General features: G+C 45.3%; 2 protein-coding genes across 6 annotated transcripts in view; one reads left to right on the plus strand and one right to left on the minus strand.

Annotated features, from left to right (window-relative positions):
* On the minus strand, positions 1–12,268 carry PDIK1L (PDLIM1 interacting kinase 1 like). 3 transcript variants are annotated; one of them, XM_033227695.1, is made up of 3 exons: positions 12,061–12,268; positions 8,445–8,746; positions 1–2,361 (listed from the first exon to the last, which is right to left on the minus strand). In XM_033227695.1, the coding sequence occupies exons 2-3, from the start codon at positions 8,727–8,729 to the stop codon at positions 1,621–1,623; spliced, it is 1,026 nt and encodes a 341-aa protein (XP_033083586.1). In that variant the 5' UTR covers positions 8,730–8,746; positions 12,061–12,268; the 3' UTR covers positions 1–1,620. The 3 variants fall into 3 exon arrangements, with proteins under 3 accessions (XP_033083586.1, XP_033083585.1, XP_033083587.1); XM_033227694.1 differs by lacking the exon at positions 12,061–12,268 and adding an exon at positions 11,565–11,934; XM_033227696.1 differs by lacking the exons at positions 8,445–8,746; positions 12,061–12,268 and adding an exon at positions 11,565–11,689.
* Positions 11,277–12,991, plus strand: part of LOC117093073 (collagen alpha-1(I) chain-like) — a 22,943-nt gene continuing 21,228 nt past the window's right edge. For 2 of the 3 annotated variants that reach the window (XR_004441021.1, XM_033227692.1), the window contains exon 1: positions 11,277–12,718. Coding sequence is in view for 2 of the 3 variants with exons in the window: in XM_033227692.1 (XP_033083583.1) it covers positions 11,596–12,714 (1,119 nt within the window). In the remaining variant the exon portion in view is untranslated. The remainder of the gene's footprint in view (positions 12,719–12,991) is intronic. The other variant, XM_033227693.1, reaches the window with a different exon arrangement.

Below are 12,991 nucleotides of genomic sequence, written 5' to 3' on the forward strand. Positions count from 1 at the left end.
GGAGAATGGTGTGAACCTGGGAGGCGGAGCTCGCAGTGAGCCGAGATCGTGCCACTGCACTGCAGCCTGGGCGACAGAGTGAGACTCCGTCTCATAAAAAAAAAAATAAATAATTTCAATATTCTAATACTATTTTGTTCGACTTTTGACCAAAAATTCTAGTGCTTTATAAAGATTAACTTAGATACAATGTAAAGTCTATTTAACCTTAAAGGCTAATGTTCTGTTTTAGGGAAGCATTCTATCCTTTAGATTTTAACTATCTGCATTTACAGGAAAACAAATCGTAGACAATCATACAAAGTTAAAATCAAACTAACTTCAAGAGAAATAATGGTCTGTTGGTTTTTTGACATAGACTATATCAGTGATTGTATAAAATGGATAGTTTTTCTACTTTAAAAGTAGTGGTTGCCACAATATTTTATCCATTTGCCATACTGTATACGTATCTTCTCCTATATTAGATAAAGGTGATCAATATTTTCAACAACCATATTACTATCATTACTGTCTCAAATCAGACAAGAGAAAACAGCATCAGTGCCAAAATGAAAGGAACTCCAGTGACTCAACAAGTGACCATATCAGGGCAGGCAAAGTGAGGGTAGAGCTCATTTGGTTTCTTCAACTTCAGTATAATGAGGCTTAGACAAAGTCTTCAAACCAAAAATATATCAAGTATTACAGTTCATACATAGCAAAGTTTTCAGAAACAGAATCCTGTATTCAGATTTATATCAGATTGTAGAAGCTCAAGTGCAGACGTCCCAATGCAGTGGTTTAGTTGGTTAAATAAATGCTCGGTTACCTAAAGAAGGTAGGACTGAATCACCAACCTGCTACCATATGACTGCGTGACTAATTCAACTCTTGCAGCTCAGGGCACTGGAGAGTTCAAACATCCTTCAGCAGCTTTGGATCACTTAATTTCATTTATGTTTTACCAGATAATTTTAGACCCTCCAAAATGATCCCTTTAAAAAAAAAGCTGTATATTACAAAAATAAAAAAACCCTAATATGATTTCATTAGGGGAAGGGGCAGAGTAGGAAGATAAGGGAAGGTTTGTTTATTTTTCATCACTGATTTCACCAGCAAATCTCAAAAACCCAAACCTACATCAAATAATTTAAACAGATGTGGCATTTTTTTCATATGGAATGCAAAATGCGTACATTCACATACTTACATATACATAAATATATACATATATGTTTCCTTTACAAAGTTTCAAAGGTTGCATTACCAGCATGCAAACCTCTTTTCCCATGGAAATTCCTAATACTGACAAGGAATGTCTAAAATACTTAGAGACATATTTCCAGAAAACTGGACGCTCTTCTCTTCTTAGCTTTTAGAGAATTTTCCTGCCAAACTTCTATCAATAATCATTGTTTAAAAATTTACACCCACATTGGTAATACACATTTGAAACATACTAATATAATAAAACGGCCAACTTGGATTTAAGAAAAATGAGGAAAAAAAAATCCCACAAAAAATCTAAACCCTTAGAGGGTGGAGTCTAGCTTTTTATATTCTTTTTCAGCCACATAATGTTGCATCACTGTTAAACAGAAGCAGCATATCATCCATGGTATTTGCAAATAATATGTGTCACGTTTCCCAGCTGCTATCTTTAAATGCAATTTGTACTAATCTGAGTTCTAGTTCAAAAGCATCTGGGCGATCCTGAGGGTTTGCAGCCAGCATTTCCTTAATCAGTTGTTTCATTCGCCCATTCATAGACTTTTTCTTCACAGGAATGAGAAGTTCCATTTTGGGATTTTCCAGAAGTGCCTCCCCAACAGGCACAATCTCAGTTCCTTGTTTTACGTAACTCCCCAAGAGTTCCTTCTTTGTCTCTGTGTCTATGAATGTGATCCTTTCCAGCATTGCCCAGATGATAATCCCCAGAGCAAAGATGTCAGCTTTCGCTGTGTAATGTCCTTCCCAAACTTCAGGAGCCATGTAAAAATCTGTTCCACATGCTGTGGAAAGGAAACACTTGTTTACACTGACAGGTTCTTCTGGGTTCTGCCCAGAGGCTGAACAAACTTTACTTAGACCAAAATCAGCCACTTTGAGTGTAGGTTCCAAGTCACTGGTATCCAACCTGGTTTGAGAAATCAGGATGTTATCAGGCTTAAGATCTCGGTGGATGATCTGGTTTTTATGCAAGAAAGCCAGGGCACTGCTCAGCTGAAGCATGAAGCTGGTATTAGTTTTACGATTGGGTTTCCTGGACAATAGATACTCATTCATATCTCCTCCGTCACAAAAATCCATCACAAACCACAAATAATAGGCGCTTCTGGGATCAAAGGCAATTTCTCCTTTTAATGAAGTTTCTACAAGCTACAAGAAGGAAAAAAAAAGATTACAATCATTTGCATAGGTTATACAATTCAGTTATAGGAAAAGAATAATTTAAAGGTTAAGTCAGTCTCCACCTTTAAGTGGAAACTCTATTAATATTTAATCAGTGCTTTCATATATGCATTTTATTTTAAACCTTAAAAAATGCTTCAAACTGTCATTTTGTCCCTGATAAATATACACCAAAGCTCTAAACCAAGGGGTAAAAATTTTAAAATAGTTTTATTTTGAAAAGAGTCCAAGTGGCCACACATTTTCTCCATGTGTCAGTGGAGCTGAATTCTACCCACCTAGCTCATAGCTTCATGAAAAGACCAAAGTTTCAGCAGATAGACCTAGGAAATTGCCAGTTGGGGTATAAACCTCAATTAGCAAACTCTATTCAATGAAATCGCCTGAAATACACTTCTTACTCATTGCACATACACTGTCAACATAACCTGTGAAATCGAGAGAAAAATGATCAAGGAACAACTAGTTGTTGCAGAAATAGCTGTTCCTGTAGTCACTAATAAAGACTGACATCGTTACTTCATAAACTTCTATAGGCAGAATGCAAATATGTTGGCTCTTTCACTGGATGACTTTTAAAAACCAATTTATGAAAATCAAATATGCATTTTTAAAATTTTTAAATATTTTGTTTTCAAATATGCATTTTGATATAAAAAATCAACTCTGAATTTGTATATTTTTTCTTTCATACAAGCTGAAAACCTAGACTAAATCACAGTTTTATTTGTTATTATTATCTAGTTACAACTCTCCTTTACTTGAAATTCAATAGAATTACTTCACTGGACATGAACTATCACTCTAAAACACAGTATATAGTCTTTTTTTTTTTTTTTTTGAGACAGTCTTGCTCTGTCACCAAGCTGGAGTGCAACGGCACTATCTCAACTCACTGCAACCTCTGCCTCCTGGGTTCAAGAGATTTTCCTGCCTCGGCCTCCCAAGTAGCTGGGACTACAGGTGTGTGCCACCATGCCCAGCTAACGTTTGTATTTTTAGTAGAGACAGGGTTTCACCATGTTGGCCAGGATGGTCTCAATCTCTTGACCTCATGATCCACCCACTTCGGCCTCCCAAAGTGCTGGGATTATAGGTGCGAGGCCCCGTATATTGTCTTTTAAAAGCATTTGTTGTATGGTGTCCTTTTCAGACCCATGAGTTGAACAGAAAAGACCAAAGAGTTGCTGAAGAGTGAATGAATTGTTAATTTCACATTTAAATCTACTGGTACTTCCTCTACCATTTGGCCAAGCACAAGCAAAGAACATCCCTTCACGCCATCTCTCCACACAGCAGACAATAGTAATTGCAATGATCTGCAGTTATCTCTTTTGCATGAGTTTTCCTTGTTGCATGTGTTTGCCAGGGAGACAGAAAATGAAAGAATAGAAAGGTACAGATCACATAATTATTTACCAGGTGCACTGACACTAAACATGCTTTTCTTCTTCTGTCTTTACTCTCAAAAGCAAACTTCCTCAATAGCTTTGAGCAATACCGAGTCCCAGCGTTCAAAGAATGGTTTAGAGTAAGGCCAGATAGTAAATATTTCAGGCCTGACAGCCACATAAGGTCTCTGTACCACATACTTTTTCCTTTCCTTTTTTTCCCCCACAAGTCTTAAAAAAAATCTAAAAACTATTTTTAGCATGGAAAACCATATGAAAACAGGCCACAGGGCCTCTGGTTGAGAGCTATGGAAATGCAGCACCCAATCTGCTTATTTTAACATGTAGAGGATGTTAGCCATTGGTTTCTCTTGACTAAGGCCCTTCAATGGCTTCCCTGTTCTCTTAGGATATAGTCTAAGCTCTTTAACATGGGTTATGAGACCTTGTGCGCTCTGACTCCTGCTGTCCCCTCTAACCTCATCTAAAACAACTCTATCTTCTTTCAATTTTTTTTTTTTTTTTTTTTTTTTAGACAGAGTCTCGCTCTGTTGCCAGGCTGGAGTGCAGTGGCATGATCTCAGCTCACCGCAACCTCTGCTTCCCAGGTTCAAGAGACTCTTCTGCCTCAGTCTCCCAAGTAGCTGCGACTACAGGCATGCACCACTATGCCCAACTAATTTTTGAATTTTTTGTAGAGATGGGGTTTCACCATTGTGGCCAGGATGGTCTCGATCTCTTGACCTTGTGATCCGCCCCTAGGCCTCCCAAAGTGCTGGGATTACAGGTATGAGCCACTGTGCCCAGCCTCTTCTTTCAATTTTTAAATACTTCATGCTTGAAGACCTTTGTATGTACGGTTTTTTTCTGCCTAGGAAATTTTTCTCACTTATCTAGCTAACTCCTCTTCACACTACAAGTTTTAGACAATTATATATATATATTGTATGTGTGTGTGCAAGACAAGGTCTTGTTCTATTACGCAGGTTGGAGTGCAGTGTCACAATCATGGCTCACTGCAGCCTCAGTCTCCCTGGCTCAAGTGATCCTCCTGCCTGAGCCTCCCAAGTAGCTGACACTACAGGCACGCACCACCACACCCAGCTAATTTTTAAACTTTTTGTAGAGATAGGGTTTCACCATGTTGCCCAGGCTAATCTTGAACTTCTGGGCTCAAGTGATTCACCCACCTCAGCCTCCCAAAGTGCTGAGATTACAGGCGTAAGCCACTGCGCCCACCCAACGATTCATAACTTTTGAGCCACAGGATTATGTAGGTTTCCCTGTTGTATGCATCCTGTACTTGTCATTCATGATATTTATCACAAGTACACAGACTGGCCACTAGGTTCGCATGAGATTGTAACCTCTGTGAATTGTTTTACATTTTCTTCTAGGTGAGGCTTTTGGCTATCAGGAACTGATTTAATGATTCTAACTGAGATGAAGGAAGAAGACATCTGGAAAAACATGGAGAAAAATTAAAATTAACTTTTTGTAATTTTCGTAGAAATGGGGTTTTGCCACGTTGCCCAGGCTGGTCTTGAACTCCTGGCCTCAAGTGATCTGCCTGCCTTAGCCTCCCAAAGTGCTGGGATTACAGGTGTGAACCACCATGTTTAGCTTTCTATCCACTTTTTTTTTGTTTTTGTTTTGGAGATGGAGTCTCGTTCTGTCACCCAGGCTGGAGTGCAGTGGCATGATCTTGGCTCACTACAATCTCCGCCTCGCGGGTTCAAGCAATTCTCCTGCCTCAGTCTCCTGAATAGCTGGGACTACAGGCACACGCTGCCACGCCCGGCTAATTTTTTGCATTTTAGTTTCACCGTGTTGCCGAGGCTGGTCTCAGACTCCTGAGCTCAGGCAATCTGCCCGCCTCAGCCTCCCAAAGTGCTAGGATTATAAGTGTGAGCCACTATGCCTGGCCTCTATCCACTTTTCAGAGAATATAGTAAGAATGTTTCCAATATTTTCTATAAATTCAACTTACATAATAAGCACTTTTAGAAAAGCAATAAAATGAACAGAGGCTAAATAGTTATTTTTACTGTCATAAAACGGAAAACTGCAGGGCACTGGCTGGGCGAGGTGGCTCACGCCTGTAATCCCACCACTTTGGGAGGCTGAAGCGGATGGATCACTTGAGGTCTGGAGTTCAAGACCAGCCTAGCCAACATGGTGAAACCCCGTCTATACTAAACATACAAAACTTAGCCAGACATAGTGACAGGCGCCTGGAGTCCCAACTAGTCAGGAGGTTGAGGCAGGAGAATCACTTGAACCTGGGAGGCAGAGGTTGCAATGAGCCGAGATCGTACCACTGCAATCCAGCTTGAGCGACAGAGCAAGACTCTGTCTCAAAAAAACTAAAAAAAAAAAAGAAAACTTCAGGGCACAGAGTGCTAAACTGCAATATAAATTCTCAAGACTAATATTGCTCATCATACAAGGAAACTTGCAAGTTTCTTAATACATGCATTCATGTATTTGTTTTGTTGTTCCTAGTCCAAAACTTTTGTTTTAAAAACAGAGGTTTTGTTTTGTTTGTTTTGAGACAGAATCTCGCTCTGTCACCCAGGCTGCAGTGCAGTGGCATGATGTCAGCTCACTGCAACCTCTGCCTCCTGGGTTCAAGTGATCCTCCCACCTCAGCCTCCCAAGTAGCTGGGACTATAAGGTGCATGCCACCATGCCTGGTTAATTTTTGTACTTTTTTTTTTGTACAGATAGGGTTTTGCTATGTTATCCAGGCTGGTCTTGAACTCCTGGGTTGAAGCTATCCTCCCGCTTCACCCTCCTAAAACGTTGGAATTGGAGGCGTAAGCCACCACACCTGGCCAAAAACAGACTTTTTCTTTTTTTTTTTTTTTTTGAGATGGAGTCTTGCTCTGTTCCCCAGGCTGGAGTGCAGTGGTGCGATCTTGGTCCACTGCAACCTCTGCCTCCTGGATTCAAGAGATTCTCCTGCCTCAGCCTTCTGAGTAGTTAGGACTACAGTTGCATGTTATCATGCCAGGCTAATTTTTGTCGTTTTTCAGTAGAGACAGACTTTTAAGTGGTAAAAGTCTGATGGTAAATTCTGAATTTAGACACACTCACAAAAAGTTGTTTTCTTTTCCAAGAATGACTAGCTTTTTTTTTTTTTTTTGAGACAGAGTCTCACTCTGTTGCCCAGGCTGGAGTGCAGTGGCATGATCTCGGCTCACTGCAAGCTCTGCCTCCTGGGTTCACGCCATTCTCCTGCCTCAGCCTCCCAAATAGCTGGGACTACAGGCACCCACCACCACGCCCGGCTAATTTTTTGTAATTTTTTTTTAGTAGAGACGGGGTTTCACTGTGTTAGCCAGGATGGTCTCGATCTGCTGACCTCATGATCCAACCGCCTCGGCCTCCCAAAGTGCTGGGATTACAGGTGTGAGTCACCGCACCCGGCCAAGAATGACTAGCTTTAAGAAATTCTGCCCTAGTCTTTAAGAAGCTATGTCTTAATATATATTCTGTTCTTTGAGTATAGAGCTACTAGAGATTTCAATTTCTGGCAGAAGCCAACAAAAGAAAAACAGAAAAGCTTTTCCATTTCCTCAGGTTTACAGAAGAGTAATTTGGGAGTTAAGAAAGCATAAGCTTTAGCTGTCAGTCTTAGCTCCTGCTCCCAATTCTACCACTTACTATGTATGTGACTTTGGATAAATTCATTAGCTATACTAAGCCTCAGTTTCTTCATTTGTAATGCAGATAATAATAGTCCTTTCCTCATAGGATTTTTTTTTTTTTTTGAGGCGGAGTCTCACTCTGTCGCCCAGGCTGGAGTGCAGTGGTGCAATCTTGGTTCACTGCAAGCTCCGCCTCCCAGGTTCACACCATTCTCCTGCCTCAGCCTCCCAAGAAGCTGGGACAACAGGAGCCTGCCACCACGACCTAATTTTTTGTATTGTTAGTAGAGACAGGGTTTCACCGTGTTAGCCAGGATGGTCTCCATCTCCTGACCTCGTGATCCGCCCACCTCGGCCTCCCAAAGTGCTGGGATTACAGGCGTGTGCCACCATGCCCGGTCCTCATTGGATTGTTTTGAGCAATTGCTTTTAAAGCACTCAGCACAGAGCATGGAACTGAGGGCAAATTCAAATGTTAGCTGTGAGCACTGTTAATAACATTCAGGTGTTAAACCATGTACTGCATGAAAATTAACTGGAATTGCATGGTGAAGAAACCAAATATCCCTCTAAAACAGCAGAGGCTTACATTCAAACCAGTGATTTATAAAAGAGATGCTCAATTACTTAGGTGTGTTGCTACTGCTTGTGGAATTTTTCCTTTTCTTCTGTCCTCAAGTCCAAAATTACTGATTTCAAAGAAATGAAGTTATTAGACTGTAGTCTCAAGCACTTCTCTAGCTCCTATCTTGCCCCATTCCTATGCAGACTGGCAAGTACCATTGCATAACAGGTGGCTTATGTTATTTTTAGGTATGTGCATCACAGGTTTAAATAAAACCTTGTTTTAAGCAAACATCTACTCAATTCTTGGCAGACACTTATCTATTTCTAACTACAAAACACCTGCATTTAAAGGGAAACGTTCTTCTGACCCTTTCATTCCTCTTCTTGCTGACCAATGCCATGTTCAAATCATTTCTATTTCCCAATCAACAACACATACCTGTAAATAAAGGGAAGAATTAGAGCCGTGGGACATCTTTTGCACCATTCCATCCTTTTGTAGGATGCATTCCTCCAAGTGAATCACATTTGGATGTTGGCTCTTGATACTGCTTAGTGCCCAGAACTCACGAAGGGCTAGTTCAACATTTTCAGGTGCGTGACATCGAATTTTCTTCACTGCCACCCGTGCAGAGGTCTTTCTGATGACTGCTTCATACACAACACCGTAACTACCTCGGCCTACCTCCCGTATTAGATCGTACTTTGGCTGGCTACTCACCATCTTCAAGGTCGAGGTTTCTGGAAAAATCAACAAAGTGCTCTGTTGAAATTATGTGTACCTACTGGCTTGTATTTCTTCTTATGTATGATTTACTTGTCATCTGCCTTTTTTTTTTTCTTTTTTTTTTGAGACGGGGTCTCGCTCTGTCGCCCAGGCTGGAGTGCAGTGGCCAGATCTCAGCTCACTGCAAGCTCCGCCTCCCGGGTTTACGCCATTCTCCTGCCTCAGCCTCCCAAGTAGCTGGGACTACAAGCGCCCGCCACCTCGCCCAGCTAGTTTTTTGTATTTTTTAGTAGAGACGGGGTTTCACCGTGTTAGCCAGGATGGTCTCAATCTCCTGACCTTGTGATCCGCCCGTCTCGGCCTCCCAAAGTGCTGGGATTACAGGCTTGAGCCACCGCGCCCGGCCTCATCTGTCTGTCTGCAGTGCTTGAAGGATATTTGCTATATCTAGGGGAAATCTAATTTTAGGAATAGTAACAATAAAGCTAACAGGTAGTATTTACCATATATCAGGAACTGTTTTAAGTTCTTTAGAATATTAAATTCAGTTAATCCTCATAATAATCTTATGAGATGGATACTATTATGGTCTTTTTATAGATGAAACTATATAATGGAGAGGTTAAATGAAATGCCTAAGGTCAATAGCTAGTAACTGGTGGACCTGGGATTTGAAACCCGGCCATCTGCCTCAGATGACCAAGATATGAAGCACTACAGTATACTGTCTCTTATATGAACTGCTTGAAAACGTCACTGTTAAAAATACACCCCCAAAATTCAGCATTCTTATTTACTGATCAGGAAAAAACAGGCAAGCAAGCAAAATCGCAGCTTCTCCTTCAGGCTACCACACACATAATGGTCATAAACAGCAAAAACAGAACCCCCTCACAGTTAGAAATACAAACACCTGGCTTATGCTTAAGGCCTGAAAGTGAACCAAATCATTTATAGAACTGAAAATGTTTGTTTTCATTCGTAAAAGTGGCCAAACTCTATTTATATTTTAATTTTGTCTCATGTCATCTCTTTATTTCTTACAAAACAAATGAAAATAAAGTTTGTGGAAAAGAAACGTTTTTTTTTTTTTTAAATTTATTATACTTTAAGTTCTAGGGTGCATGTGCACAACGTGCGGGTTTGTTACATATGTATACATGTGCCATGTTGGTGTGCTGCACCCATTAACTCGTCATTTACATTAGGTATATCTCCTAACGCTATCCCCCCCCCTCCCCCTCTTTTTTTTTTTTTTTTTTTTGAGACGGAGTCTCGCTCTGTCACCCAGGTTGGAGTGCAGCGGTGCAATTTCGGCTCACTCCAAGCCCCGCCTCCTGGGTTCACGCCATTCTCCTGCCTCAGCCTCCCGAGTAGCTGGGACCACAGGCACCCGCCACCACGCTCGGCTAATTTTTTTGTATTTTTTAGTAAAGACGGGGTTTCACGGTGTTAGCCAGGATGGTCTCGATCTCCTGACCTCGTGATCTGCCCGCCTCGGCCTCCCAAAGTGCTGAGATTACAGGCATGAGCCACCACACCCGGCCATTAACGTTTATTTAAAAATAAAATAAGCTACTTACAATACAGCTACCTTTTTGTAGTCATTTAACAATAGCTATTTTAAAATTTTTATGTTTCCTTTTTACTAATCATAAGAGAGCTGGAGTAAACAATATCTATTTAGTTCTAGGTCATTTTTGCCAACAAAGATCCTGCATATCAAGGGGCTCTCTGACAGAGTTCTTGGGAATTCAACTTAATGAACGGTTTAAAGGCGAGAGAGCAAAGGCCCTGCACAGAAACGCTGTGTTGAATGCAGAAAGTCTAAAGTGTGCTTCCTCACTCCCCAAACAATGTCTAGATTCTAACGAACTCCACGAACGAATTCGCATTTGTTGATTGTGACCACGGGCAAGAAAAGTAACCTGAGATTGTACAATATTTATTCTGTACAGCTGGGGAAGCAAAAGGCTACTACTGACCCTAGAGCCTGAGAAGTTGGGATCCACTACTTGAAGTCCGTAGGATAGATTTAATAAAAAGAAATGACTTCTGAGATTGCTTTCAGTCCCACTTCCTCTAACTGGACACCCACCCTTCAAATCGCTACTGAATTTCCTAGTGTCTAATTTCCTGCCACAGAATCCTCTGCCCCGGCTGCACAGCAGACGAGCTTTCCTGCTCTACGGGGATCGCCAATCACATCCACTCAAGGTGGCTCGTGTCTCTGAAGCAGTCCCATGTCCTCTCCAGCCTGGTACGGTCCCCATGGGGAAGAGCACCCCCCTGAATAGCGAGGAGAGGGGTGTTTATGAAACCCGTGGGATCCTGGATCAAATGATGCATTCGGTGCGAACCTAAGTGACTTTCGACCGAAAGTGGCGGGCCCTCGCTCCCACTGCTCTAACGAGGCGCTGGGACGCGGGCCGGCCAGGCCAGACACCTGCTGGCACCCGGGAAGGGCTAGTCCCGGCCAGAGGTGTTGCCCGACGCGGCCACTCAGGCCGCGCTCATTGGCCAAGTGTCAGGCCCTCCCCCTCCTCGGCCGTGCTCAGATGAAGCCCGGAGGTGAGCCTCCCGAGCCCCTTTGCTCAGAGGAGCCAGCCCTGCAGTTGCTTCAACTCCTCGGGCAGGGGGCTGAGGGCCGAGGGAAGGTGGCCCCAGTGCGAGAGGAGGCCGCGGCTGGGGCCGGTGGCCTGAGGAGCGCGGGGCCTTCCCCGGGATGACTCCGCTGACAGGTCTGTGACAGGCGTCCCAGGGAGGGAGACACATGCAGGGCCGTCGGCTCTGCAGCAGGGCCTCTCGGCCACGCCGAAGGGCCAGATTTACCTCAGGGTAGACGCCGCCGCTTCTCCCTCTCATGGGCTCTGCAGGCCGCCATTATCGGGCAGCTCGCGCCTCCGCTGCCGCCGCCTCCAGTCAGCAGCCGGCGCGCGCCCCCGTGGTGCGCGCGGACACACCCCCTTACGCCGACGGCCCCGCCCCCCTCCGGCTTTCCGTAGCGCGAGCCGGGACGTTCCGCGCCACCGACGAAGCGCGCGGCCGGCGGTCCGCTCGCCTCCTCCTTCTCCCGAGGATTTGCAGAGCCTGGAGTTGTCGGAGGTGTGCGCGCTCCGGAGCGCACCACTGGTGCTGCTCCCCGCAGGGGTGGCCGGGCCCTGGAACCGCGAGGCCACGCCATGCCGGGGCTCGGCCACCCTCCAGCTGCAGCGGGCGCTCAGGGCCCCCGGCCCCAGGGACGGTCTGCAGCGGCAGGTCTGGGCCTGGGGCTGCGCGCTCCCGGCCGCGGCCTCCCCTCCCCCTACCCGCCCCCCTTCCGACCTACCGAGCTGCGGGCTGGGGTGCGGGGCTCGCTGGGGTGGAACGCCCGGTGCATCTTCCGCGCGGGTCTCGGGTGCTTACGGGGCGCGGTGCTCTTTGGCGGGCCCGCCGGGAGGTGCGGCCCGACCAAGGAGGCCTGGCGTCCGCCCCGCCGGGAGGGAGACAGCAGCTTTTGTCCGAGTCACTGAGCCATGTTTGCGGGCGGTGCAGTTACCGAGACGGCGGCGGCGGCGGCGCGGGGCTGGGTGCGATCATCTGGGAGGACGCCGTCCCCTGCCCCGCCGGCGCGGTGGTATCTCCCTTAAAGAAGCCGGCGCCTCATTGTTCCCCAGCCGCGGCCGCAGGGAGCCAGGGCCACCTCCTCGGCGTGGGGAGTGAGGGGACGGCGGCGCCTGCACCTGGCTGCGGTGCCCGTGGCGCCCCCCGGAGGCTCCTTGTGGAGGGTTGGCCTGCAGTCGGCGCGCGGGAGAAGCCTCGGTACGAGCCAGGATCCACCGCGCTCCGGCTGCTCTCGGGGCGGGACAGTCAATGGGGGCCCAGCGGCTGCGGCAGCCGCAGTCGCTCGGCTGCCACACGCTGTCAGTCAGATCCCTCAAGCTGTCGGCCCCACAGCCAGCCCGGGGTCACTCAGTCCCGCATCTCTCAGTCATCCAGTTAGATCAGTAAGCATCCGCCAGAAACGTCCATTCCTTCTTCCCCAATTTTTTCTGCACCTATTACTTCTCAGCAGGGTGATGATTCCTCCTCCCAGCGCTCGCTCTATAAGGCACGATGTACAAAGAATCCCTGTCGCTGTGCTCAAAGATCAACCCATTTTATTTTCTGCCCTCCATTTATTCCCCTTCTCCCTAGAGTCTGGCACTGGGTTAGGTCTTTATATAAATGATCTTGCTTAATCCTAACCAGACCCCACAAGGGGAGGTTTTATTATCCTG

The sequence above is a fragment of the Trachypithecus francoisi genome, unplaced genomic scaffold, assembly GCF_009764315.1.
Source record: "Trachypithecus francoisi isolate TF-2019V2 unplaced genomic scaffold, Tfra_2.0 Lachesis_group12, whole genome shotgun sequence".
In the NCBI taxonomy this organism is placed as follows: Eukaryota; Metazoa; Chordata; class Mammalia; order Primates; family Cercopithecidae; genus Trachypithecus; species Trachypithecus francoisi.

Bases quoted from the DNA above. Each gene is read 5' to 3' on its own strand.
- PDIK1L (XM_033227695.1), bottom strand. From the start codon at position 8,729: ATGGTGAGTAGCCAGCCAAAGTACGATCTAATACGGGAGGTAGGCCGA. The intron at 2,362-8,444 runs GTATGTGTTGTT...TCCTTCTTGTAG, and splicing joins ATTCTTCCCTTTATTTACAG to CTTGTAGAAACTTCATTAAA.